At 39.2% G+C, this 27514-nt stretch overlaps 2 protein-coding genes across 2 annotated transcripts; both read right to left on the bottom strand.

The window, feature by feature from the left end:
* Positions 1–576: 576 nt before the first annotated feature.
* pigm (phosphatidylinositol glycan anchor biosynthesis, class M) lies at positions 577–11040 on the bottom strand. The gene is made up of 8 exons (XM_059326494.1): positions 10645–11040; positions 8833–9006; positions 7600–7720; positions 6483–6729; positions 5454–5557; positions 4046–4200; positions 2834–2935; positions 577–1323 (listed from the first exon to the last, which is right to left on the bottom strand). The coding sequence occupies exons 1-8, from the start codon at positions 10813–10815 to the stop codon at positions 1156–1158; spliced, it is 1242 nt and encodes a 413-aa protein (XP_059182477.1). The 5' UTR covers positions 10816–11040; the 3' UTR covers positions 577–1155.
* Positions 11041–12963: 1923 nt separating this feature from the next.
* On the bottom strand, positions 12964–26597 carry LOC131962264 (leukocyte elastase inhibitor-like). The gene is made up of 9 exons (XM_059327240.1): positions 26440–26597; positions 19919–20100; positions 16887–17027; positions 16568–16685; positions 16225–16367; positions 15602–15682; positions 15414–15503; positions 15143–15323; positions 12964–14097 (listed from the first exon to the last, which is right to left on the bottom strand). The coding sequence occupies exons 2-9, from the start codon at positions 20093–20095 to the stop codon at positions 13874–13876; spliced, it is 1155 nt and encodes a 384-aa protein (XP_059183223.1). The 5' UTR covers positions 20096–20100; positions 26440–26597; the 3' UTR covers positions 12964–13873.
* Positions 26598–27514: the final 917 nt, after the last annotated feature.

The following is a 27514-nucleotide window of genomic DNA, read 5'->3' as shown; positions in this document are numbered from 1 at the left end:
TCACTGAGGATTTAAGTGTTTGGGTCTACGGTGGCAAGAGTTTAATCTATGGGTTTAACTCTGAACGACTGGAAATTAAACAGTGGACTTAGTCACTCAGGAAGTGCAAATATTCCTGTGCTAAAATTACTAAAAAAGCAGTGGTGGAAAGTAACTAAGTACATTTACTCAAGTACTGTACTTAAGTACAGTTTTATGTATATATATATGCAAAATACAAACTTCTAAGGTGAAATTAAGCATTATTTGGGTCATTTTTTAAGGCCGACATAAATATTCAATCAATATCACTTTTAAATGTTCCAGTTGGTATTTTGCATACATATATATGCATAAAAAAGACACTGAGCCTCCACTATATCCTTGCTCTGACCCTAGACTATAGATCCAGAAACTTAATTTCCTCATCTTTGATTGCCTACTTACAAAAAAACTAAGGGGGAATGGTCCAATGACTGTGCAAGATGGGCAATTTGGTGGCCATTTGATACAAAAATACTCAAATATTTTTGCAGTGGTGGAAAGTAACTAAGTACATTTACTCAAGTACTGTTACTTAAGTACAGTTTTGAGGAACTTGTACTTTACTTAAGTATTTCCATTTTATGTCACTTTTTACTTCTACTTCATTTCATTTTTAGGCAACTATTGTACTTTTTACTCCACTACATTTAGCTGCCAGCTTTAGTTACTTTAGTTACTTTTCAGGTCGAGATTTAACATAAAACATAATAGATTTAAAATTTGTACTAATTAAACCACACAAAAGTATATTAAGTAGTTAAAATGAGCCCTATGTTGACAACAGTAAATTCAAAGCTAACATAAATGCATCAAAAATAATAATACAATAATATATTTGGACAATCTGAGTGAATCCATTATGCATTGCGAATACTTTTACTTTTGATACTTTAAGTACATTTTGATGCTGATACTTTTGTACTTTTACTTAAGTAAGTTTTGAATGCAGGACTTTTACTTGTAGTGGAGTAATTTCAGTGTGGTATTAGTACTTTTACTTGAGTAAGGGATCTGAATACTTCTTCCACCACTGTAAAAAAGTACAGGGGAGACAGGGAATTACCAAAATACACACTTTATTTTTTGAACATAGATACATATTCTATCATCTCAAGTTAAAATGACTGGTAGTTATTCATCCTTCAGTCTCTGTGCAGTTTGTGGTGGTTTGTAACGGGCTACGATCTGAAACAAGATGGAGGAGTTGATGATCAGGAAGAGTAATCCAGCCAGCCAGATCAACAGAAAGGTGTTGTAGCCTTCAAACTCCAGGAAGTAGGCTGGGCCCAACCAGACACCCTGACAACAGAGAGGAATATATTAATTCAGGTCATTTTGGATCATTCATTTTAAACACTGCAAAACAAGACCATCCACTCTTCTGTTTAAATACTGTGAGTAAAATAACTGATATAGGTCAGTAGTTCTCAACCTTTTTGAGACGCGACCCCAAATTTAACATGCATGTTGTCAGATCACCCAAAAAAGAAACAAAATGGCCAAAAAAAGGAAACAAAATGACCAAAAGAGACACGAATGGACCACAAAATGATCGAAAAAGACACAAATTGAGCAAAAAAGACACAAAATGACCAGAAAAGACACAAAATGACCCAAAAAAGACACAAAATGACCAAAAAAGACACAAAATGACCCAAAAAAGAAACAAAATAACCCAAAAAAGAAACAAAATGACCAAAAAAAGACACATGTAAAAAAAAAAAAGAAACAAAATGACCAAAAAAGACACAAAATGACAAAAAAAAACCAACATCTCTCTGTCTGTGCATTGATATATTTTTTTATATTTTATTGTTAGTTTTAATCTAAGTGCTTTGCTATCAGTTTAAAGGTTCATTCTGACCTCCTGAGTGTGTAACAGTCAGCTTCAAGCCAGAGACTCCTTGGAAAGTAACAACCTGATACTTTGGGATTTGTCACAAAATTACCCAAAAAAGAATCAAATTGACCTCAAAATGACACAAAATGATAAAAAAAAAAAAAAAAGACATAAAATGACCAAAAAATGTCATAAAATTAAGCAAAAAGGGACTCAAATTGACTACAAAATGACAAAAAATGACCACAAAAAGACACAAAATTACCCAAAAAAAGACACAAAATTACCAAAAAAGACACAAAATTACCAGAAAAGACACAAAATTACCTAAAAAAGACACAAAATTACCCAAAAAAAGACACAAAATTACCAAAAAAGACACAAAATTACCCAAAAAAAGACACAAAATTACCAAAAAAGACACAAAATTACCAAAAAAAGACACAAAATTACACAAAAAAGAATCAAAATGACACAAAATGATGAAAAAAAAGACATAAAAATCAAATGACAAAAAAATTACATAAAATTAAGCAAAAAGGGACTCAAATTGACTACAAAATGACAAAAAATGACCACAAAAAGACACAAAATGACCAGAAAAGACACAACATTACCTAAAAAAGACACAAAATTACCAAAAAAAAGACACAAAATGACAAAAAAAAACCACAAAATTACCAAAAAGACTAAAACACATTAACACTTTAACACAGTGGAGACAGAACTGACTTCCAAAATGATTCGGCGACCCTCAGAAATCATCTCGCGACCCCAATTGGGGTCCCGACCCCAAGGTTGAGAACAGCTGATATAGGTGAACAAGTAAACTACAGAGCCTTCCACTGAAGGTACACTGTCTTATAGCCTGTATAATTATTGTCAGTTTGTTATAATATGTAGATTTGTTAAAAAGTGCATATCTGAGGTTAGATTTAATTGTAACCCAAAATGCGATAAATTAATTACCTGTCCAGCGAACCAGAGGAGCAGCAGTCCCACTCCCTGTTTCAGTGACAGATTGAGGTGAGGGAGGACCAGAGGGAGTAGACACAAGTACCACAGGAAGTACTATGAAAGGATAATAAGCAATAAGTACATGGGTTATGGCTAGATGTTAATGCTGCATCATCTGATCAAAACATTCATGTTTTTGCATATTTCAAGCTCTCTATATTGTACATTTTGAGTTTTTGGAGTTTTACATGTTTGGTTGTTCGTTTAAATGCTCTTAATGTGTTTTTTTACACTATTATGTGTTCAAATGATCAACAGAAAGGACTCATGCATGTTGTTATTGAATTATTTTTACTGTGATCAAATATCTTATATTTGCATGTTAAAGGTCCAATTTAGAATGATAAAACATGTGTTTTTTGAGTTTTTAGACAAGGACTATTATTGTACACAAAACAAAAATAAGCAGTGAAAAATACTGTTTGAAACTCAAACTAAATAAAAATCTTATATTTTAATAAAAACTACCCTAAAACAACATTTCCTGGTAAAAAAAATTAAATAAATGCAAAAATGGCATACATTCCTGTCAACTGAAACTAACCAAAACAAGTAAACACACTGGAAAATGTCAAAAAGACACAAAATGATTAAAAAAATACACAAAATGACCAAAAAAAGAAACAAAATGACCAAAAAAGACAAAATGACTATAAAAAAAACACAAAATGACTATAAAAAAAAACACAAAATGACTAAAAAAAGACACAAAATGACTAAAAAAACAAACACAAAATGACCAAAAAAAGACACAAAATGACCAAAAAAAGAAAACAAAATGACCAAAAAGACAAAATGACTATAAAAAAAACACAAAATGACTAAAAAAAGACACAAAATCACTAAAAAAAAGACACAAAATGACTAAAAAAACAAACACAAAATGACCAAAAAAAGACACAAAATGACTAAAAAAAAACAAAAAATGACCAAAAAAGACACAAAATGACTAAAAAAAACAAACACAAAATGACCAAAAAAGACATTAAATGACCAAAAAGACTAAAACACATTAACAAAAAAAATGCAAAAATGGCATACATTCCTGTCAACTGAAACTAACCAAAACAAGTAAACACACTGGAAAATGTCTAAAACTAAACTAAAAAATTAAAAACTTTTATAACATTGACTTAGATGTTGGACTGACGGAGGTTTACGTACCTGTGAAGTGCAGACTTTGTTGAAGGAGACAAAGATGGCGGTGTGCAGGAAGCAGCAGAAGGCGAGGTCAGAGTGGAAGGACCATGATGCCACCAGCAGCAGGATGAGCTGAGGCAGGAAGGCTGCCAGACCAAACCACTGGCTCCACCTGCTGTCTGCACCAACACACACCAAGAGGCTCAGAGCAGGAGTTCTCCACCTTTTTGAGTCGCGACCCCCAATTTAACATTCATGTTGTCCACGACCCCCGCTCACTGAACACAATCTCACACGCACAGTTCAGATCACCCAAAAAAGAAACAAAATGACCAAAAAAAGGAAACAAAATGACCAAAAAAGACACAAAATGACCCCAAAAAGAAATAAAATTACCAAAAAAGACACAAAATGACCAAAAAAAACCACAAAATGACCAAAAAAGACACAAAATGATCCCAAAAAGAAACAAAATTACCAAAAAAGACACAAAATGACTAAAAGAAGGAAACAAATTGACCAAAAAAAGACACAAAATGACCAAAAAAGGAAACAAATTGACCAAAAAAGACACAAAATGACTAAAAAAACAAACACAAAATGACCAAAAAAAGACACAAAATGACCAAAAAAGACAAAATGACTATTAAAAAAAACACAAAATGACCAAAAAAGACACAAAATGACCCCAAAAAGTAACAAAATTACCAAAGAAGACACAAAATGACTAAAAAAGGAAACAAATTGACCAAAAAAGACACAAAATGACCCCAAAAAGAAACAAAATTACCAAAGAAGACACAAAATGACTAAAAAAGGAAACAAATTGACCAAAAAAGACACAAAATGACCCCAAAAAGAAACAAAATTACCCAAAAAAAAGACACAAAATGACTAAAAAAGGAAATTATTTTGCAAAATACCAACTTTTAAGGTTAAATTAAGCATTATTTGTGTCATTTTTTAAGGCTGACATAAATATTCAATCAATATCACTTTTAAATGTTCCAGTTGGTATTTTGCATATATATATATATATATATATATACATAAAAAAGACACTGAGCCTCCACTATATCCTTGCTCTGACCCTAGACTATAGATCCAGAAACTTAATTTCCTCATCTTTGATTGCCTACTTACAAAAAACTAAGGGGAAATGGTCCAACGACCAACGGCCGCCATTTTGATATGCAAATGAGAAGGTCAAAAACTCAAAATTTTGCTTGGGAACCATTTTTTTTGGACTCAGCACCCTTGAGATATGTAAGGTAGGCCGGTTCCTGACTTGTACCCATAAATGCTCCTCACTTCTTAAAGGAGGCCTTTATTCTGAAATCCGTCTAGACTATATATGCTGGTTTTTCTTCTGTGGCTGTAGCTGCAGTTAGGAGTTACACTGGGAAGGTATAAATGTCTGGATGGTGATTACCTGTGGTGAGGTAGAGCATGTAGAAGTATGGAGAGAAGTTGTGTCTGATGTCTCTTCTGGTCAGATGGTACAAGTATGTCTCATGGAGAAACTCCCATCCATACCTGATGATACACAAGAGGGTTGATAAGTATTGGAGATAAAATTGTCAAGTGAATTTTTCTTCACATAAGGGATGATGTGGAAAGGCTAAAGTTAAGTCATATCAGAAATATTTGTATCAGACATTTATAGCACCTAGCTCCATGTTTTTTCTCTTTTTTTTTTTTAATCTGAAAACTTTGGAGAGAGTTTTAATAAATCTCAAATAGCCAGATTCACATTGTACCAATCATCTTCAAGGTAACATTTGGACATTTATTTATTTTGAGAATGACACCAGTAATAAAAATCCACATCTTCTGTTCCCAGCTGAATTATCCTAAATTAACTTTTAAAACAAGCTGGGTAGGATGAAACACCAATTCTAAATACATATTTCGAATAATGTTGGTGGCGGCTAAAAAGGCCATCACCAGAAAATGGCTAAAAACAGATGCACCAAAAATAGAGGATTGGGTAGAGGTAATGCTGGATATATATAGAATGGAGAAGCTAACTTTCTCAACTAGACTAAAAACAGATACTTTTATAATATACTGGAAAAACTGGGTTGACTTTGTGTCTCCATTGAGAGCAGACTTTGTACAGTAAGGGTAGATTATTGACCCCCTTGGTTCAGGCTACAAACTTGTTCATTGTTCATATGTTTATTTGATATGTTTACCCTCCAACGGGAGAAAAAGGGACAATGCAAGAGAGGTATGAAAATAAGGAGAGTAGTGGAAAAAGGTTTCATTTTACTTCTACTGTAACTTTACTTGATAATTTGTGTCAAACTATGTCTCTGCTCCGTGGTGGAGAAGTATGCAAATATTCTACTACTGTTGGAAAATTGTACAGCACATGTAAAATGTCGATGGAATGTTGATATGTGGAATCAATAAAAAAGATAATAAAAAAAATGTGTAATGTCTTTGTTCATTTTACATGATGTAGAAGAGAGCTGTTAGCAGACAGAAAACTCCTCCAGCCACACTAGCAAAGAGGAACAGCTCCCGGTTGAGGAAGCTTCCCATAAACCTGATGAACCTCCTCCACCTCCGGGCCTTTCTGTCCTCTGATCTGGTCTCTGGCGTGCGCAGGGCCAGAGCGATGGGCAGCGCATATGTAATGGGGTAGATCTTCATATGGACTGATAGTCCATAGAGTACGGCTGCCCACATCAGATGCCGGGCTGGAAGAAAAAAGGTAAAAAAGTATTAGGATCGGAGCTGTGGATCCATCTATCTCATTAGTGATATATACACTACCGGTCAAAAGCTTTAGATCACCCTAATTTTTCCGGTTTTTTATTGAAATTCAAGCAGTTCAAGTCAAATGAACAGCTTGAAAGGGTCCAAAGGTAAGTGGTGAACTGCCAGAGGTAAATAAAAAAAGGTAAGCTTAACCAAAACTGAAAAATAATGTACATTTCAGAATTATACAAGTAGGCCTTTTTTCAGGGAACAAGAAATGGGTTAACAACTTAACTCTATGGAGTCTTGGGCTATTTTGTCCATTTTTGAATTCTTTTCATGTCTTTGTAAGTCATTTTGTGTCTTTTTTTAGTCATTTTGTGTCTTTTTTTGGTCATTTTGTGTCTTTTTTGTAGTCATTTTGTGTCTTTTTTTTGTCATTTTGTGTCTTTTTTTGGTCATTTTGTGTCTTTTTTTGGTCATTTTGTGTCTTTTTGTGTCTCTTTTTGGTCATTTTGTGTCTTTTTTGGTCATTTTGTGTCTTTTTTTAGTCATTTTGCGTCTTTTTTTTGGTCATTTTGTGTCTTTTTGTGTCATTTTGTGTCTTTTTTTAGTCCTTTAGTCCAACATAAAATGTGATTTTGAATCTTTTTTTTAACTTTCAAAACACTATCATGCTCAATAAAGAATTTTAAATGTTGCAAATGTGCATTAATTTCAGAGTACACTGAGACATTAAACTGCATAATTTTCAGTTAAATTCTGGAAAAGTTGGTGTGTTCTAAAACTTTTGACCGGTAGTGTATACATTGTTTTATTGACTTTTTGAGCTCCGAAGCTGTAGACACACTCCACTTCCACAGCCTTACCTTCCATGCAGAGCACTGTGCCCAGCACCAGGGCTGCCAGGATCGACTCAGCATTCCCTCGGCTGGACACTCCCATGGGCAGCGGGTTGAGGAGCCACAGAGAACAAACTCGACGTGCAGTCTGAACACAAATCCCCCAAAAACACTTCTTAGTCTGCACTGTTAATTTACAACAGGGGTGTCAAACTCTGGCCACTGTAATTTTATTTGGCCCGCGAGGCAATACCAAATTATTATATTATTATTGTACTATAAAAGCTGACCCGCCAGTATTAGACGGCGCATTTACCGCTAATACTACAAATCCCACAATGCCTTGCTGCTGTTTTGGCGCGTCAATCAGGACAGGACCCAGAAACGCTCCTCTGTGACAGTCGTCATAGCAACCTCAAGCTAGAGCTGTCTCCCAGCTACCCCTTCCCAAAAATGGAGAAAAGAAACGCAGAATTTATTTTATTTGTTCAATCTTGGCCCGCGATTTTATTCAAGTTTTAAATTTTGGCCCATTGTGTATTTGAGTTTGACACCCCTGATTTACAAGAAGGTTCTAAAGCAGAGGTGTCAAACTCTGGCCCGTGGGCCAAATTTGGCCCGCAGTATAATTATATTTGGCCCGCGAGGAAATACCAAATGACAACCAGAGCTGGCCCGCCAGTATTATACAGCGCAAATAATACTACAAATCCCAGAATGCTCTGCTGGTGTTTTGGCTTGAACACAGTAGATCAGTGTGGAGCAAACTGAGCAACAATTAAAGTTGTCTTTATGCACTTTTTCTTGCCAGTCCAAGGCTTGAATGGTTGCACATTCATTGAAGGATATTATTATTAGTCATTTGGTTTATTATTGTTATCTTATTCTTACATTTATTTTTAGCCTGTGGAAAAAGATTACTGTTAAATTTAAATTTATAGAAGGCCTCATATAAAATAAAGGGACATACGATTTTTATGCCATTGATGTGTTTGTTTGTTTTATTTGATATTTGATTTTGCATGTTTGCAATATTAAGTTATATCAAGCTTTGCTTGTTCCATTTCGTTTGAACTTGTTTAGGTCAATTTTTTCAATAAATATCAATGTTGGCCCGCGACTTTGTCCAAGTTTTACATTTTGGCCCACTGTGTATTTGAGTTTGACACCCCTGTTGTAAACTGTTGTTTTTCAGGACAAAATTAGCATCATACTTATAATACTTGGAGACCAACAAGTAAAAACTGTGTGGAAACAGACCTCAGAGCCCAGACCTCTCAGACGCAGGATTCTGTAGATGAGCAGTCCTGACAGCACATCACATACGATGAAGAGGATCTTTCCAAACATCATGCTGAGGTAGATGTTCGGGGTGAGCAGCCAGGCTAGCAGAGGCGTGTAGCGGTAGGTCGATCTGTTATACGGTGACTGACCCTGTAAAAAAATGTCCCACATTAAAAAGATGTAGTACATACCTATTACAACTTTTATTAGTAGTAGTAGCAAAAAGGCAATAACCAGGAAATGGCTAAGCAAGGAGTGTCCAACAATTTCAGACTGGATAGGAATAGTTGAACAAATCTATAATATGGAAATGTTAACATTTTCCCTGAGATACAGTACTGAAAAAGGGGACCAATACTGGAAGAAATGGAGGGACTACATATATGAGAGGTGATTACATATTCTGTGTGGGAAAATCTTTTTATTTTATATTATTGTATTTTTCCCCTGGGTCAGGAGCGTTTCTCCCAGAGTATAATTATGTATATATAAATTCCATTTCCGCTTGTTATGGGGTTCTTTTTTATTTTATTTTTTGTACCGGTGACCTTGTGGATAACCTGCCAGCCCTTTGTTTAGAACAAAACCTGCCATTGCATTTTGCTGTATTTATGGATGACCCTGTCTGATGTACCTGTTCTGTGTGTATAATTATATGTTTGTGTTTAGTTTTTTCACTGAAAAATCAATAAAAAGAAAGTTTAAAAAAAAAAAAAAAAAAAAGATGTAGTACAGCACCAGTGGTGGAAAAAGAATTCAGATCCCTCACTTAAGTAAAAGTACAAATACCACACTGTGAAATTATTTAACTCCAAGTAAAAGTCTTGCATTCAAAACTTACTTAAGTAAAAATACAAAAGTATGAGCATCAAAATGTACTTAAAGTATCAGAAGTAAAAGTATTTGTCTTGCAGACTGGACCCAATCAGATTGCTTTATATATTCTAAATATATAATACGATTATTTGGATTGATTTATGTAAGCAGCGTTTTAATGCACGGGGTTCATTTAAACGACTTAAAATAATGTTATGAGGTTTAATTATAATAATAATAATAATAATAATAATAATAATAATAATCACTTTAAATTGAAACCACTTTTTAAAAAAAAAAATGAAATCTTGACCTGAAAAGTAATTAAAGCTGGCAGCTAATTGTAGTGGAGTTAAAAGTACAACACTTGCCTTAAAATGTAGTGAAGTAGAAGTATGAAGTAACATTCAATGTGTTTCCTTTATTTTCATGACTATTTACATTGTAGATTCATCAAAACTATTAATGAACGCATGTGGAATTATGTACTTAACATAAAAGTGTGAAATAACTGAAAACATGTCTTATATTCTAGTAAACAAAGGGTGGTTACTTTGAGGAATCTAAAATACAAGACATGTTTTCAGTTATTTCACACTTTTTTGTTAAGTACATAATTCCATATGTGTTCATTCATAGTTTTGATGCCTTCAGTGAGAATCTACAATGTAAATAGTCATGAAAATAAAGAAAACGCATTGAATGAGAAGGTGGGTGTCCAAACTTTTGGCCTGTACTGTATAGTGGAGTAAAATATGAAATATCTCCTTCTGAAATATATGTATATTTGGTGTTTAAAAAAAACTTTTTTCAATTTTTTTTGAGTGTATTATATCGTAATATTAGCATTATATAGCAAATCTCAAAATTATAGTCCATTATTTGAGAAACGCACTTAGACCACTGGCCTTCTCCACTGCAGACCCAGCATCTCGCGACTCATGTTACAGAAGTGATAAGACATCTATTTACCTCAGTAATGAATCTTGCAGCATCTGTGAACACATGGTAGTCTATGTCAGTGAACTTCACCGCCATAGTCCTGTCCTGGTAGTCCCCATAAGCCACCAGGACCAGTCGGACAGCAAAGGAAGCCGTGAAAAGAACATGTTTCTCTGTGAGCACGGTTATTAGTTTCTCCATCTGCAGCCAAGCAGGTAAACCAGACTAACAGGCAGCTCTGGGAGCTCAGACAGCTCCTTTATTGTCTTAGAGCTGGAATACGTCAGCACGTGATGACGTAGTGTCCGTCTCTCTCATTCCGCTCACCTGTAACGTAAAAAGATTTCTGGTGATATTGTCATGTTTTGTTCATTTTTTTTAATAGCCAGACTTCAAACATGACAGCTAGGAAGTTATCCGGAAGTGCCTTTTCCTAACATGTTCTTCTTTTGGTACTAAGGGCACCAACATGGCGGTGCATTAGCGCCACCTGCCGTGCTGGAGTAAGATGCATTTATTAACATACATTATTTACAGTTGAAACCAGAAGTTTACATACACTATATAAAAAGACACATATGCTTTTTTTTCCTCACTGTCTGACATGAAATCAGACAATCACTTTTCCTGTTTTAGGTCCGTTAGGATTACCAAAATTATTTATATTTATATTATTTGCCCCCAAACTATGGAATGAGCTACCTTTGCACATCAGACCAGCCTCCTCACTGTCCATTTTTAAAAGTCATCTTAAAACCTATTTTTATTCCTTGGCTTTTAACCACGCATGAGACTCTGCTCTTGTTTTTTAGTGTTTTATGGTTTGCTTTTATTTATTGTTTTTTTAAATTGTCTTTTAAAAAGCAATGAATCCATTTATTTTAGTGTTTTTTCCTGTTTTATTTATTTTATTGTCTCTTGTTCTGTTTGTTTATGTACAGCACTTTGTTGCGGCTGTGGTTGTTTTAAAGTGCTTTACAAATAAAGTTGAGTTGAGTTGAGTTGAGTATATTTGCTAAATGCCAGAATAATGAGAGAAGACAGAGACAATTTTTTATTACTTTCTTCAAAGTCAGAAGTTTACATACACTAACATTATTATGCCTTGAAACTATTTGGGAAAGCCCAGATGATGCTGTCATGTCTTTGGAAGCTTCTGATAGGTTTATTGACAACATTAGAGTTAATTAGAGACACACCTGTAGATGTATTTTATGGCAAACCTGAAACACGCTACTTCTTTGTGTAACATCATGGGAAAGTCAAAAGAAATCAACCAAGATATCAGGGAGAGAATTGTGGACTTGCACAAGTCTGGTTCATCCTTGGGTGCAATTTCCAGATGCCTGAAGGTTCCACATTCATCTGTTCAAATAATTATACCCAAGTATAAACACCATGGGAATGTCCAGCCATCATACCGCTCAGGAAGGAGACGGGTTCTGTGTCCCAGAGATGAACGTGCTTTGGTCCAAAATGTGCATATCAACCCAAGAACAAAAGCAAAAGACCTTGTGAAGATGCTGGCTGAAGCTGGTAAGAGTGTCATATGTTGAATGTTATGAATGGGAAGGAAGTTACACACATACAAGCATACACAAACACACACATTAATCAAATCAGCAAGAAAGGGAAAAAAGGAAAGAAAAGAAAACAAAGCACACATATTTCTATTTATTGAATCATGTCCACAATTAAATTTGTTAGCTGGAACATATGTGGAATTATGAATATATTATTATGATATAAGAAACACTATTCTGAAATCTACACATTTTCCTTTACTTCAATTTCAGATCCAGAAGGACAGTATATATTATTATTATTATTATTATTATTATTATTATTATTATCAACTTATCCATTGATAGCAACCCTCTCACAGTAGTTAATCTTTATGGTCCTTATAATGATGACCCCTCCTTTTTTCACAGTTTCTTCTCTATCCTCAAAAATGTACCCAGCTCAGACTTAATCATAGGTGGAGATTTCAATACAACACTTGCTCAAACAATAGATAAATCAAACACAACAGGAAATACCAGAACACTTAAATCTACGACAGTTTTAAAACAGTATATGGAGGATTGGGGTCTTGGTGATAGCTGGTGGCTAAATCATCCTAACGACAGAGAATACACCCATTTTTCAGAAGTACACCATACATACTCTAGAATTGACTTTATTCTCACTAGCAAATAATTACATTCGGATATATTTGAAACACAAATTCATCCAAACACAATCAGTGATCACAAACTAGTCCCGGCTAAACTAGACACAAAGAGAACTTTCAGTACTTCTTCCAGATGAAAGTTCAACATCACATCACTGCTAGCAGATCAAGAATTTCATTTCATTTCACCTTTATTTATTCAGGGAGGGCCAATTGAGAGCAAGCTCTCATTTCCAATGGCGCCCTAATTACAGCACAAATACAATTCAACACATCACAATACATATCCATAATAATATACACTCAACAGAAGTACATAATGAATTCAACAAGCACATGTACATTAAGAAATCATAGGATCAACAAAGAATGTCTTTAAAATGATTAAAAGGATTCAGTGTATCCAACTGAAGCTGAGACAGTAGATTATTCCATTTAAAAGGAGAAAAATAAACAAAAGCGAATTTCCCAACCTCTCTTTTAACAGCAGGGATATTAAGAGCCAGTGGGTTATGTGCATTTGACAGTTATTTTAAGAGAGAGTGGAGATCCTTTATGGAAATGAATGACTCTCCGAATACCTCACCAACTCTACTCTGGCAAACACGGAAAGCTGTTTTAAGAGGGAAAAATTATTTCATACTCATCTCAACATTCTTCCAGTACAATTAAAATGAAATAGTGAACTGTTGCAAAAGAAGCTGTATTGTAACCCCCCTCCAGAAACAGTGCTTTAAACCAGAGGTTCTCAACCTTATTGAGTCGCGACCCCCAATTTAACATGCATGTTGTCCGTGACCCCCGCTCACTGAACAGAGTCTCACATGCACAGTTCAGATCACCCAAAAAAGACACAAAATGACCAAAAAAGACACAAAATGAGCAAAAATGACACAAAATGACCCAAAACAAAAGACATTAAGTGACCAAAAAGACTAAAACACATTAACACATGAACACTTTAACACAGTGGAGACAGAGCTGACTTCCAAAATGATTTGGCGACCCCCAGAAATCATCTCGCGACCCCAATTGGGGTCCCGACCCCAAGGTTCAGAATAGCTGCTTTAAACGATGCAGCGCTCACTCGGGGGAGCAGTATCGGCCAGCAAAGAGAATGCTCATGGAGGGGTTGTGTCGGATGAAGAAGAGGAAGGGGTGGTCTGCCCTGAATTCGGTACACCAATTCGAGCACCTTTTAATAACTATCGCAGTGGCAGCAGCAGCCTCAGTTCCCTCCTCGTTGACCTCCACGAAAGCCTTGTGGACGACTTTGGACAGCACCAGGTCGTTGGCAGGGGACATGCCTGTCACGGAAGGAAAGGAGATGGAATATTTTAAGTAAGTATAGTGCTAGTTTTCACCTTTTCATGACTGGAATCTTATTATAAATATACTGTGTGTGATGTGATGTCCTACCAGCAGTGTTGCCACAGTTACCTTGAAAAAGTAATCCGATTACTGATTACTGATTACTCCTTTAAAAAGTAACTTAGTTACTTTACTGATTACTTGATTTTAAAAGTAACTAAGTTAGATTACAAGTTACTTTATAAGTTACTTTTTACAGTGAACTAGAACGGCCAAGACAGTCTCACAGACCGTTTGGGTTTTTCTTTTATAAATAACTTCGTTTACATTAAAACTACATGTCTCTCAGTCGGCGACTTTTCCTAAATATATGTGTTTGATGGTTTCTGAAGCTTACAACTTATATATAATAATATATTAAAATGAAACAAACTCTGAGCATTTATACCCCGGACTGCCAATGGCGATCATATTGACTGCTGCATATAAACGGCAGTTATAGACCACTTTGTCCAGCTGTGCTGTGTGAATCGCAAGAGAGAAAGTTGTGTTGGATATAAAGCGCCATATAGTCATCCTTACTGATTGACTTAACGTAGCCTGAAGGTAGTGGGAGTGTCTGTTGTGAGTTTAGGGGGCACGTCAGCCAGAGCTGTAGTGTGTGCGTGAGTGAATGAGTGAGTGAGACTACTGCCTGCTGAACAGAGGGTCGCAGAAAAAGGATCTGAAGTGCCCGTGTTTCGGCTTCAAAAACCCGCAGAACTGATCCGAAAACAGCCCAATTTTATCCACCCACCCAAACCCATTTTTACCCACAAAATAGATTGCAAAACCGCCGATCGACGTCGCTCCCCGAGTCGCAAGAAGAAAGAAAATATATCGTTTTACTAAGGAAAATGACAAAAAATAGTAACGCACACAGTGACTTGGAAAAGTAACTTTAATCTGATTACTGGTTTGGAAATAGTTACTAATAGTTACTAATAGTTACTAATAGTTACTAGCGTTACTAATTAACGCGTTACCGGCATCACTGCCTACCAGAGAAGTTACATGATCCCATGTCGAAGGCGTCCACCATGCCCATGCTCATCAGGACATTCTTCAAATCATAACTCTCCTCCATCTTGAACCGAGGTAGCCCCACCTGGACCTCAATATCATCCATCATGTCAGGACGAGTCCACTCTACAAAGTTCTCGTAGGACAGCTCCTTCTCCAGCTGGGGATGTACAAATACAATCAATTATTAACCCGTCTGTGTCTTGCAGGGTTTTTTTAATGTTAATATATAAAAGTTTGTGTGTCCTACCTTCTCCAGATCTGCTTTGTCTTCTGCCCGCTCATCTGGTAAAAAGATGAGCATGCTGAGCTCCTTTCCTTTGTAAGGCATCTCAAGGATCTGTCCAACAGGGTTTCCAACATTATATACATATTGACCAACACACTGTGTACATTATAAATTCATAAACTGATTTAAGAACTGAATTGCTTCACTACCTGGCAGCAGCAGGGTTTACGGATGTACCCAAGAGGGAACTTGGTCATCTGGTACATCATTTTCACAGGCTTGGTGACATTCTGAAAACAAAATCAGAGAAGGAAGTGAAGAAAAAACATTTTTTTGGGCGTGTCTAAAATCATGGCTCTATGGCGCACTGGAGCTTCTTATCATAACTCCGCCTCCAACACTGTATAAGTATCTTTACCAACAGCGGTTAATGCTGACACATGTACTGATAACGTTTGCTGAAGCTAACTTAATAAACCATTATTGTCGAAGGGTGGTCGCAAGACCTCCGTGCTGAAAACGAGGGATCTGACCTGAAGTAACCGGAGAAGTTGTTGAAGTTGAAGCTGTTCTGTCCACTGACTCAAACTCTGTGGAAACATTTTCTCAGGATTCCATGTGCTGCGAGAAAAGGCGTTTTTTTTCTCCAACAAACGGATGCAACATAGTTCCCTTTTACTGGGGCAAACCTAACCCATGATTAACACACAGATGCTTGGAAAAGCCATTGAGAAACGCTTCCTCCAAATCATGACTAATATACAGTACAAAAACATCAAAATGCACCCTCTTTGACCCTGCTTTTAACCATTTTGTAAAAAAGTACTGTTACCTTGTTGACTTTAAATAGTTCATCATGTGTGGCACTCTCCTTAAACTGCTTGTTCCAGTGGCCTTTGAAGTAGATGGCGTTGACCAGCACCAGCATGGTCGAGCTGTCCACCACACCCTTGGCCAGCACGTCCTTAATTTTACCTGGTAAAAAATTGTCACATACATAATGCAATATCAAGCAACCATAAGCATTTGCAGCTGTTAAAACACTTTTTTTTTTAAAAGTCTTTTCTACATCAATACGGAATCTTTATTCCCTATTACAACAATAACTGGGTGCACTTTTTCTTCAGTACAATTGCATTAGTGTGTGTGTGTGTGTGTGTGTGTGTGTGATGCACCTTGTGTCTTTTCTTCCACCCAGTTGTTGATGTTGACCCTGGCTGCCTCGAACTTGCTTATGAAGTCCACAGACTCCAGCTCTGCATTGTAGTGCTTCCTGGTTTCCCCTAAGAAATCCTGAAACCATCAACAAAACATTGACCGATCGGGAATAAAATAATGTCTTTGCTCAACAATTAGAGCTTAACTTGCTTGTACTCTGGCCTGCTGCCCGCTCTACGTCTACTAAAACATCCCTGTATCAACCTGTTATTCACTCCATGACTGAATAATATGTAAACAAAACCCCTCCTAGTAGATGGTGAAACACACACACACCTCAACAAACTGGTAGGACTGCTCCCCGTACAGCCTGTTGGCCACATTGAGGGCATACGGAGCGTCAGCCTTGTTGAGCTCCTTCAGCAGCTGGGCAAAGCTGACATGGACTTCATCCTGGCAGTCCTTGGTTTTCAGGCACTGTGGACAAGTAGACGAGTGTTACAGAGATGCTCTGACCTTGTGACTGACCAGTCTTCCTTGTAGATTGTTGACTTTGATGTTCTATGCTACATATTTGCATATATCATATCATTTGCATATGGGGTGAGCAAGACAAGAAACTGGTTATGGGTAGGGGAGGTCAAAAGCTTGGGAGAAGAGGTAGGTTTTCAAACGGGACTTGAATGTGGAGAGTGAAGGTGAGTCGCGGACAGTTTGGGGAAGAGAGTTCCAGAGTCGGGGTGCAGTTCGGGAGAAGGCTCTGTCGCCAAAGGATTTGAGTTTAGATGCTGGTACTGTCAGTGAGAGAGTGGAGGAGGATCGGAGGGCACGGGTGGGGCGGTGGGGGATGAGGAGGTCAGACAGGTAAGGGGGAGCCAGATGGTGGAGGGCCTTGAAGGTGAGGAGGAGAATCTTGAAGTTGATGCGCTGTTTGATGGGGAGCCTGTGGAGAGAGCGGAGAACAGGAGTGATATGTTGGCGGGACCGGGTGTGGGTAAGGAGGCGGGCAGCAGAGTTTTGGACCAGTTGGAGTTTGTGGAGGGAACGTGAAGTGATGCCAGTGAGGAGGGAGTTACAGTAGTCGAGGCGGGAGGTGATGAAGGCGTGGATGAGGGATTCGGCAGCAGGGGGAGAGAGGCAGTGTCTGATTTTGGCAATGCGACGGAGGTGAAAGTAGGAGGTCTTGACGGTGGAGCGGACATGAGGATCAAAGGAGAGGGTGGGGTCCAGGATAACACCGAGATTGCGTGCCAGGGGGGAGGGAGTGATGGTGGAGGTGTCGATGGTGAGTGAGATGTGTCCGGTATTTTTGAGGGTGGATTTGGTGCCTATGAGGAGGAGCTCAGTTTTGTCACTGTTCAGTTTGAGAAAGTTGTGTGTCAGCCAAGATTTTTATTGTCGAGATGCAGGTTTCGATGTGGGTGAGGCCCGGGGGGGGGGGGGGGGGGGGGGGTTGGGTGGCTTTGGTGCTAATGTAGATGTAATAGTCAAGGAGATAGACACTTCGCCATTAAAACCCTACTCCGGTGGGTTGTCAGTGGCTCATGTAAAAGCTGGAAAATCAATGATGATGACTGTCATTCTGTCTCTGTGAACTGAGGGTCTGTTGAATCGCTAGAGCTGCTACTGGAAAAGCAGTATGAACATGACTTCAATGAAAAGGATGCTGAGGACAAAGTGGAAATGTCAAGGGAGGAGGCAGATTCATTGAAGTCATGGTGCAGTCTGTAAAATTGCAAGATGGACACTACAGTTTAAAACTGCCATTCAAAACCAGAGGTGGTTTTGCCAAACAACCGTTGTGTTGCTCTAAAACGTCTCACTTCTTTAAAAAGGAAAATGGAAAGAAATGAGAGATTCCATCAAGAGTACACAAAGTTTGTTGATGATGTCATTGACAATGGGTTTGCTGAAAAGGTTCCCCAAAATGAGTTGCGTGTTGGTGAAGATAATGTGTTCTACATACCTCATCATGGCAATCATACCATCCACGCAAAGGAAAGGTACGGGTCGTCTTTGACTGTGGAGCCGAATTCAAAGGTACATCCCTGAATGATCAATTTCTGCAGGGCCCAAATCTTACAAATTCCTTGATAGGAGTGCTTCTAAGGTTCAGGCAAGAGCCAGTTGCTTTGATGTCTGATGTAAAATCTATGTTCTATCAAGTCAGAGTAGCAGAGGCAGACAAGGACTTTCTTCGATTTTTATGGTGGCCCAATGGAGATTTGAATAAGCAAATTGCAGAGTACAGAACGACTGTGCATTTATTTGGAGCAGTGTCATCTCCAAGCTGTGCATGTTACGATTTGAAGAGAACTGCTGATGACAATCAAAGCAGCTTTTCTGCTGAGGGGATCAACACGGTGACAGAAATGTATATATGGATGACTGTTTAAAAAGCTCAGAGTCAGTGGAGAAAGCAGTGGAGATCGTTCGTGACCTCAGGGACCTTTGTCATTAAGGAGGCTTTCATCTAACACAATGGATTAACATCAGGGCGTTCTGCAAGCTATTCCTGAGAAAGAAAACTCTAAAAATGTAAGTGAACTTAACTTAGACAGAGACCAACTTCCTGTGGAAAGAGCCTTGGGACTCCAATGGTGTATAGAAAGTGACACTTTCAACTTCCACATGGATTACAAAGAGCGTTCACATACTCGGCCAAGCATTTTATCAGTAGTGAGCTCAGTGTATGATTCCTTAGGGTACCTTGCAGCAGTTACTCTTCCGGCAAAGCAAATTTTACAGGACTTGTACCGAAGAAACTGTGGCTGGGATCAGGAGGTTAACTGATCTGAAGTCAAGTGAGCAAGTTCTTAAAACCTCATGAACACCTGTTCATGCCCAGTTACACCACTTTGCTGACGCCAGCGAATCAGGGTATGGTACAGTTACCTACTTGAGATTGCAGAATGAATCAGGTGACATACAGTACATATGTCGTTCAGTCTTGGAAAGGACAGAGTAACACCACTCAAACCCATAAACATCCGTAGACTTGAACCTACCGCTGCTGTTTTGGCTGTCCGTATAGACAAGATGATGAAGTCTGAATTACAGCTTCAACTGGAAAGGTCCTGTTTCTGGACAGACAGCAGCACAGTTCTGAAATACATTAACAATGAGAACAGGAGATTCAGAACATTTGTGGCCAACAGGATATCTGTGATCGGAGGAGCATCAGACCCAGCACAATGGCAGTACATACATACCTCACAAAATCCTGCTGACAGCGCATCAAGAGGATTAACAGTTCAGAAACGTCTGAGCAGCAAGCTTTACAAAATCACGCTGAACCAACCTGAAACGCCAGAAATGTTAATATGTCACTTTTCCAAAGACAGCTGGTGTATCTGTGTGTACTGTACCTCTGACATCTGTGTGTGTGTGTTGCCGCCGGCCCCCAGCATCACCATAGCGAGGGCTGAGGAGATGCTGAAAGGGGAGTAGAAGACATTTGCAGTGCTGTCGCCATCTCTCAGCTTTTTGAGCAAAGCCAGAGAGAAGGTGGTGTTGGCCTTGGACAGAGGGGTTGGTGATGCCATTGTGTCTAAAAAGAGAAAGGGCAGATTTAAAATAATTACTTTACAATCTTAAAGTAATGCTTTTACCTCTTTATCTGAAGTATCTCACTCTCTAATTGGGCCAAACCTCATTATATCATTTGTTAATATACAATTACATTAATAGTCTCTGAATACAACAAAACTGATAGACGATATATAATTATAAAAACATTGTTTAATTACACTATCCTTTATGTACATATGTCAGTCATAACAGCATTGTTGGTGGTGTGTATGCAAATTTAACAGCAGGTTAATTAAGGAAAATATTATAGGCTACATATATTTTTGACCGAATACCTTAATGCTTATATTGCAACGCTATTAATAAAATATTTACCCAATGACATTTCTGATAAACAATCATACATAATTAATGTGGATATAATAACTAAGTGCAAAAAGGCAAATCGTAGAAAAGCTACAACAGTCTGGTATGTTCAGAAAATTCAAACTTCAAATACATTTCCATGACAAATCCCCCCTTTATTGGAGAAATTCATTTGGAAGATGTGTGTTTCTAAATATACATGGGAACTATCGGGAGATTTCCAAATTCAGATCATCAAACAGGATACATCAGGCAGGTTTGGCCAATGAGTTTTTCCTTTTGGGTGGGTACTTTCCTGCAAGATATTTCCTTGTGGACAAATAGGTGTTCGGTATACTGGTATCTATACATACATTTTCCAATGAAAAGTTACATCACATCAATAAAGTCAGACACTTTCTGATGGTTATGAGCAAACATTCACCAAATACCTTGATTAATAAACATGAGATACATAGGTGGATTATAAACATTGATAAACACTACTGCATGTTCTGTGTGTGAGTTGTTGCTTCCTTAGTGTACAGTTCGTGAAAACCTCATACAGGCTATCATGTTTATGAGGAAAGTCGAACTGCGGTCCCACCCACCTGGTGGCCATACACTTAGGACATGTCACTCCACATCACTGAACACACAACAGGATAACCAAACCAATACATTGTTACATGTAAGACACAACACAAGTCAAATTAATTGAGTATTATAGACAAATCAAGTAACATAACTATGGAGGATATTAGATGTACCCCCCCATCTTATTTTGACAGTCTTTTTGTAAATTCTGTGGTCAATTCTGTTAACACACTGCACTCTTATTTTGAAAGTGGCATGTGTTTAGCGACAGGAAGTTATTCAAAACAGTTAGTCACAGTTTAGTGTGATTCAAACAACTTTAACTGTTAGCTAATGTTAGCTTGCGGCATGTATTTTGACCTCTGACCGCCCGGTAGGGTGGGCATTTCCTTCACATCAAAAAGGAGGACACTTTGCATACACAGGACAAACAAGCAGATATTTGTTTGGTATGATCCGGTTTTAAGCAGAGTTTTACTCCGATTAGCTTGATGCTCGTCAGTGCTAGCATGTCTCTCGATAGCTGCGTTGCCTTTGCTGCTCACATCTACAACGCTTTGACATAATGTCCAAAAAAAATGAAACTCCCTCTTACTTTTTGTAACAAACCCGTGTTCTCTTGTCCATTCCGGGTTAAAGGAGGTCTTTCGCTTTGGCATTTTCAGACTTTCAGAGCTTGATTGACAGGTAGCAACTTTGCAGCGCGTTGTGGCGAATCAACACATGGTTCAAATGAGCAGAAGAGAAAGGGAAATCCATCGCTTAAGGGAAGAAATCAAGACGCTCAACAAGCGTTTCAAAAGAGCCCCGGTCGATGAAAAGGAAGGCATCAAGGACCTGACGAGTCAACTGCGGGAACATCTTTGCAGTCTTCGAAGAGCAGAAGGCATTCGGAAAAGGAGGAAGGATAGAGAGAACTAAAGAGCACATTTCACCAAAGACCCCTTCCAATTCACCAGAAGACTGCTGGGTGACGCAAAATCTGGAAGGCTGACCAGCCCCAGAGAAGACGTGGAGGCGTTCTTGAGAGAGACACACAATGACATCTCCAGAAACAAGGCCCTGGATCCCAACCCAAACATTGACGGCATCGAAACACCCGGAAAAGAGCTCAACATCAGCGAACCATCCTGGAAGGAAATCCAAGAGGTGGTGAAAAAGGCCAGAACAGGTTCTGCCCCCGGCCCAAGCGGTATACCCTATAAGGTATATAAGAAATGCCCAATGCTCCTCCGGAGGCTCTGGAAGCTGTTCCAGAGGATCTGGAAGAAGGGAATCATTCCATCGTGCTGGAAAAAGGCAGAAGGCTGTTTCGTGCCAAAAGAAGAGAACTCCTCAATCATAGACCAATTCAGAACAATCTCACTGCTAAGTGTAGAATGCAAGATCTTCTTTTCTGTACTGGCTAATAGGATGCCTCAGAGAATCGATACATAGACACTGCTATCTAGAAACGTGGGATCCCAGGCTTCTCTGGATGCCTGGAACACATCGGTGTTCTCAGTCAGATGATCCGGGAGGCCAAAGCCAGCAATGGCAGCCTGTCAGTTGTTTGGCTGGATTTGGCAAATGCCTATGGGTCAATCCCTCACGCCCTCATCCATGCAGCACTGGACCATTACCTCATCCCTCAGCACATCAAGGGAATGATCACCAGTTACTTTGGCGGAATCCAGCTACGATTCAAAACAGCCCATTTTACAACACAGTGGCAAAACCTGGAAAAAGGGATCGTAACTGGTTGTACCATCTCCCCTATCCTCTTCATCATGGGAATGAACCTCCTGATAACAGCTGCTGGGAAGGAAGCCCGAGGCCCTAAAATGCAATCGGGTAGCCGACAACCTCCAATAAGAGGTTACATGGACGACCTTACAGTGACGACCACAACCCATGTGGAGACCGCATGGCAACGTGGGCCAGAATAAAGTTTAAGCCAAAGAAATCCAGGTGCATGGTGATCAGGAAAGGTAAACTGGCGAACAGGGTCATGCTGCAGGTGCAAGGAGAAGTAATTCCATAGATCAAGGAGAATCCAATCAAGTGCCTCGGGAAGTGGTTCGATGACTCACTTACGGACAGGAACAACATCACCAGTACAGAAAAACAGACAGAGGAATGGCTGAGGAGGATTGAAAAATCAGGGCTCCCCGGAAAGTTTAAAGCATGGCTTTACCAACATGGACTGCTGCCAAGACTCATGTGGCTATTAACAGTGTATGAGGTTCCTATGACAAGCGTTGAAGGAGTGGAGAGGAAGATCAATAAGTACCTCCGAAGATGGTTGGGAATCCCTCCAAGCTTCACTTCAGTAGGCCTCTACATAAGATCAGGACAGCTCCAACTTCCTCTGTCATCCGTGGTGGAGGAGTTTAAGGTAGCAAAGTGCAGAGTCATAATGACATACAGAGACTCCCAGGATGAACAAGTCAAACACGCAGGCATCCAAACACGATCAGGACGCAAGTGGGCAGCTGACTCATCTGTTGCACAAGCCGAGAGTATGTTGAAGCTACGTGACATCATTGGAACGCCATGCATAGGACGACAGGGTCTTGGAACTTTTCATGCCCAGAAATGGGGGAAGGCAGGATCCAAGGACAAAAGGGCCATGATCCAGGAGGAAGTAAGGAACCTGGAGGAGGAAGGTCGAAAGGCAAAAGCAGTGGAGCTTGCGTCCCAGGGAGCATGGACCAAATGGGACTTACCCAAGAGGAAGATCACATGGGGAGATCTATGGCGATTGGAGCCTTTCCGCATCTCCTTCCTGCTAAGATCGGTGTATGACACACTCCCAACACCGACAAAGTTGCACAAGTGGGGTTTGAGGGAGGACCCATTGTGCAAGCTTTGTGGGGAGAGGGGTACCATGGCGCACATCCTGTCAGGGTGCAAAACAGCACTTGCCCAAGGAAGATACAGGTGGCGCCATGACAAGGTGCTCATGACACTCGCTAACACCCTGGAGCAGGAGAGATGCAAGAAACGCCAACCACATGGGAAAGCAATACCAGCAGTAAACTTCGTAAGGGAGGGATACAAGCCAGCAACCACAGCAACAACAAGAAGCAATCTGCTGCAAAAGGCCCAATCATGGGAACTGAAGGTAGACCTGGGGGGAAAACTGCAATTCCCCCCGGTTGTCCAGACAACCCTGAGGCCAGACGCGGTACTATGGTCTGAAGAGGCAAAGAAGATCATCCTCATTGAACTTACAGTCCCATGGGAAGAGGGTTGTGATCAGGCGTTTGAGAGAAAGAGCAGCAAATACCAGGATCTCGTGCATGGCTGCAGAGAGAAAGGGTGGCAGGCATGGCTCTTCCCAGTCGAGGGCGGCTGTAGAGGATTTCCTGCCCAGTCAGTGTGGAGAATGCTCACAGCAATTGGGGTGACGGGGAGGGAAAGAAAGACGGCAGCTCGCAGGTTGGGGGAGGCAGCAGAAAGAGCCTCTTGCTGGTTGTGGAGCAGGAGGGAGGAGTTTGGCTGGAAGCCAGGAGGAGTTGATGGGCAGTGATTTGGCCACCACTGCCGACCCACCATCGGGAGGGTGTTGCGGTTCAGGGTCGAAACACCCAATGATCGATGGAGACCACCTGACGACATCAACACCTTCTGGCCAAGGCCACATTCACCAAAAGTGAATGAAGGAGAAGCATCTTTGGATGTAAGTGTAATCAGCCATGTGTTGATAGGTCACGACACGAAAATGGGGCATTTAAAAGCCGGACTGTCCGGCCTAAAGCCCCTTATATATAGGCCTATATATATATGACCCTACCGCCCGGACAGGTTGATTGGATTTAGTTCGGCGTGTGAGACACGGAGCGAGGCCGCGGTCCTTGTGAAATTCCTGCTCCGGTACCTGCGCTACTCGCTATATAGACCGTGAATAAGCTTGAATGTTACCTTTTACGTTGATGTCCTAAGAGGGTCCGACAGGATTTGATGAGCTCGTTGATGACTCAAACCAAGTCGAAAATAACGCTGTGTGTTGTTGTGCTCACACAGTGCGAGTAGAAATCATTTGTGGCGCATTGATATTGTAACGGACTGTTATTCATTGAGTTGTTCAGGTTTTATTCTGTTAGTGTGCTGCAGTGTACGGGGAGACCTCGGAAGGTGGCGCTGTTAGTGGCTGTAGGGCCTGTCAGTTATGGCCGTTGCCATGGCAACGTTGGTACAGGGTAGCCACCTGGATTGGCAGAGGACTGAGGGGGGGCGTGCCGGTGTGTGTGTGTATGTGGGTAGAGAGAGAGACCGGAGAGTTGGTTGTGATCTTACGATAGCCTGTTGCCGTGTGTTTTATTGTGTTGGCCTTGGCTACGGCCCACAGTAGCCTGTGTTATAAAACTGAGAATAAAGGCAGAGAAAACCAGCTCCCGGTCGTGGCTCCATTCTTCCGGGTCGCTACAATATTAATGATCATGTGAAATTTCAGCAGCGGCGCACGTAATTCAGCAGCGGTGGTGTCCGTTTTTGGAAATACCCGGCAACATGTAAAGATCAATGGGACGCAATTCGGCTCTTATTTGTTTTTTGCTCACCTGCTCTATTTTTTCTCTTAGGCCGAAGGCAAAAATGCTAGGGCGCTGCGCATCAATCCAGAACTCTGCCATCTCCTTTTCAATTCAATTCAATTCAATTCAATTGGCTTTATTGGCATGACGTAACAATGTATATATTGCCAAAGCAACCAACAGAAAAAAAGATAACAAGATAAGGAAAGCAATATTTACAATAAATTATTATAATTCTAATAATAATGATAAATAATGACAATCCTTTTCCCTCTGTTCTGGTTCTCAGTACGTCTGTGGGGACGCCAAACAGTATCAGCACGGCTGAAAGCTCCTTATTTCTATAATGAGAATAAATTCTCCTGCCTTTTTATTGTTTGGGCCCAAAGCTTTCATCCGTGCCTGAAAAGGGCGCGTCCCCCTCAGATGTTGATGATGGTTATCTCCATTAAAGGGGGGATTTGTCGTGGAAATTAATTTAAATAGGCCTATGTATTAAAATATCAGACATATAGCAGTTTAAAAATTCATCACATAGGCCTATGATTTGACAAACACACAGAATCTGACCAACAGTCTCAGTCTCTCTGTACAGGAAACTCTTACTTGATTAAGATATGAGCAGCTCTGATTTAGGAAATCCCACAACATCATTTGAGAACAATAACGTTCATTAACGGACATTAGGTAGCCTATAATAATACCAGAATTAGAATTTTGTGATACTTAGTTAAATCCCGCACAGGGCTGTCTTTCTAATAAACTATTGTCTTCTATTAATATTTTCCACTACATGAGCTCAGAGTCTGCATCAACTTTCTGCTGTTACAACAAGTGTCTACAATCTAAATGACCAATTCCCTGCGTCACAAATTGAATGAAACTCGTGCTCTACTTACTGACAGAGACTTTTCTGATAGTCCTCAGTGTTCAGGAGTCTTTTGGTCACAGGAAGATCTCTTTTTGAAGCATCAGCTTTGTTGTTTACAAACTGACACGCCCCAAAAACCTTCCAGTCATCTGTCAAATGAGCCTTGTCATTCTCATCCCGACCCGCATTGTTTTGTACGGAAGCCGAAAGGATCGGTATATCGAACTCGCTTTTTCTTCTAGCGTCCAGACCGACAGGTGGACTTCATGTTATGAGCTTTGCAGTGGTGGAAAAAGTATTCAGATCTCTTACTTAAGTTAAAGTACTATAACCACACTGCGAAATTCCTCCACTACAAGTACAAGTCCTGCATTCAAACTTACTTAAGTAAAAGTACAGAAGTATCAACATCAAAATGTTCTTAATCTGAGTGGATTAATTCTGCAAAATGAATACCTTTACTTTTGATTCTTTGTTTTATATTCATATTGTTTTCTAAATATATTATTAGATTAAATGCATTTATGTAAGCATCATTTTAATTTTCCTCAAAATACAACATTTTTACTATTCAATATACTATTATGAGGTTTAATTTAAAAAACAGAACAACAGCACTACAGTAACAACAGAACAATATTTATTTTAAAATGTAGTGAAGTAGAAGTATAAAGTTACATAAAATGGAAATACTCAAGTAAAGTACAAATTCCTCAAAATTTTAATAAAGGACAGTATTTGAGTAAATGTACTTCGTAACATTCCATCACTGGAGCTGTGTCAATATATCCTGATAAGTTGATAAATGCCAAAAGATGGAACATTGCAGATATAATTTTAATTGTTAAGTTCATTATGAATGAATACACCTAAATCAATATCTCTGTCAGGGTTGTAATGTAACTACGTACATTAACTCAAGTACTGTTCAGGTACTCCACTACATTAACCACCAGCTTTAGTTACTTTTCAGGTTAAAATGGAAAAAGATTGATTTTATTTTTTAATAAATTAAACTACATAACAGTATATTAAGTATTTAAATTCACCCTACCTTGAAAACAGTAAATTGCTGCTTCCATTATTTAATAAATTATACAAAT

Source organism: Centropristis striata, chromosome 23 (genome assembly GCF_030273125.1).
Source record: "Centropristis striata isolate RG_2023a ecotype Rhode Island chromosome 23, C.striata_1.0, whole genome shotgun sequence".
NCBI classification, from domain to species: domain Eukaryota; kingdom Metazoa; phylum Chordata; class Actinopteri; order Perciformes; family Serranidae; genus Centropristis; species Centropristis striata.
Note: the sequence above shows the minus strand (reverse complement) of the source record. Positions and strands in the feature narration are given on the sequence as shown.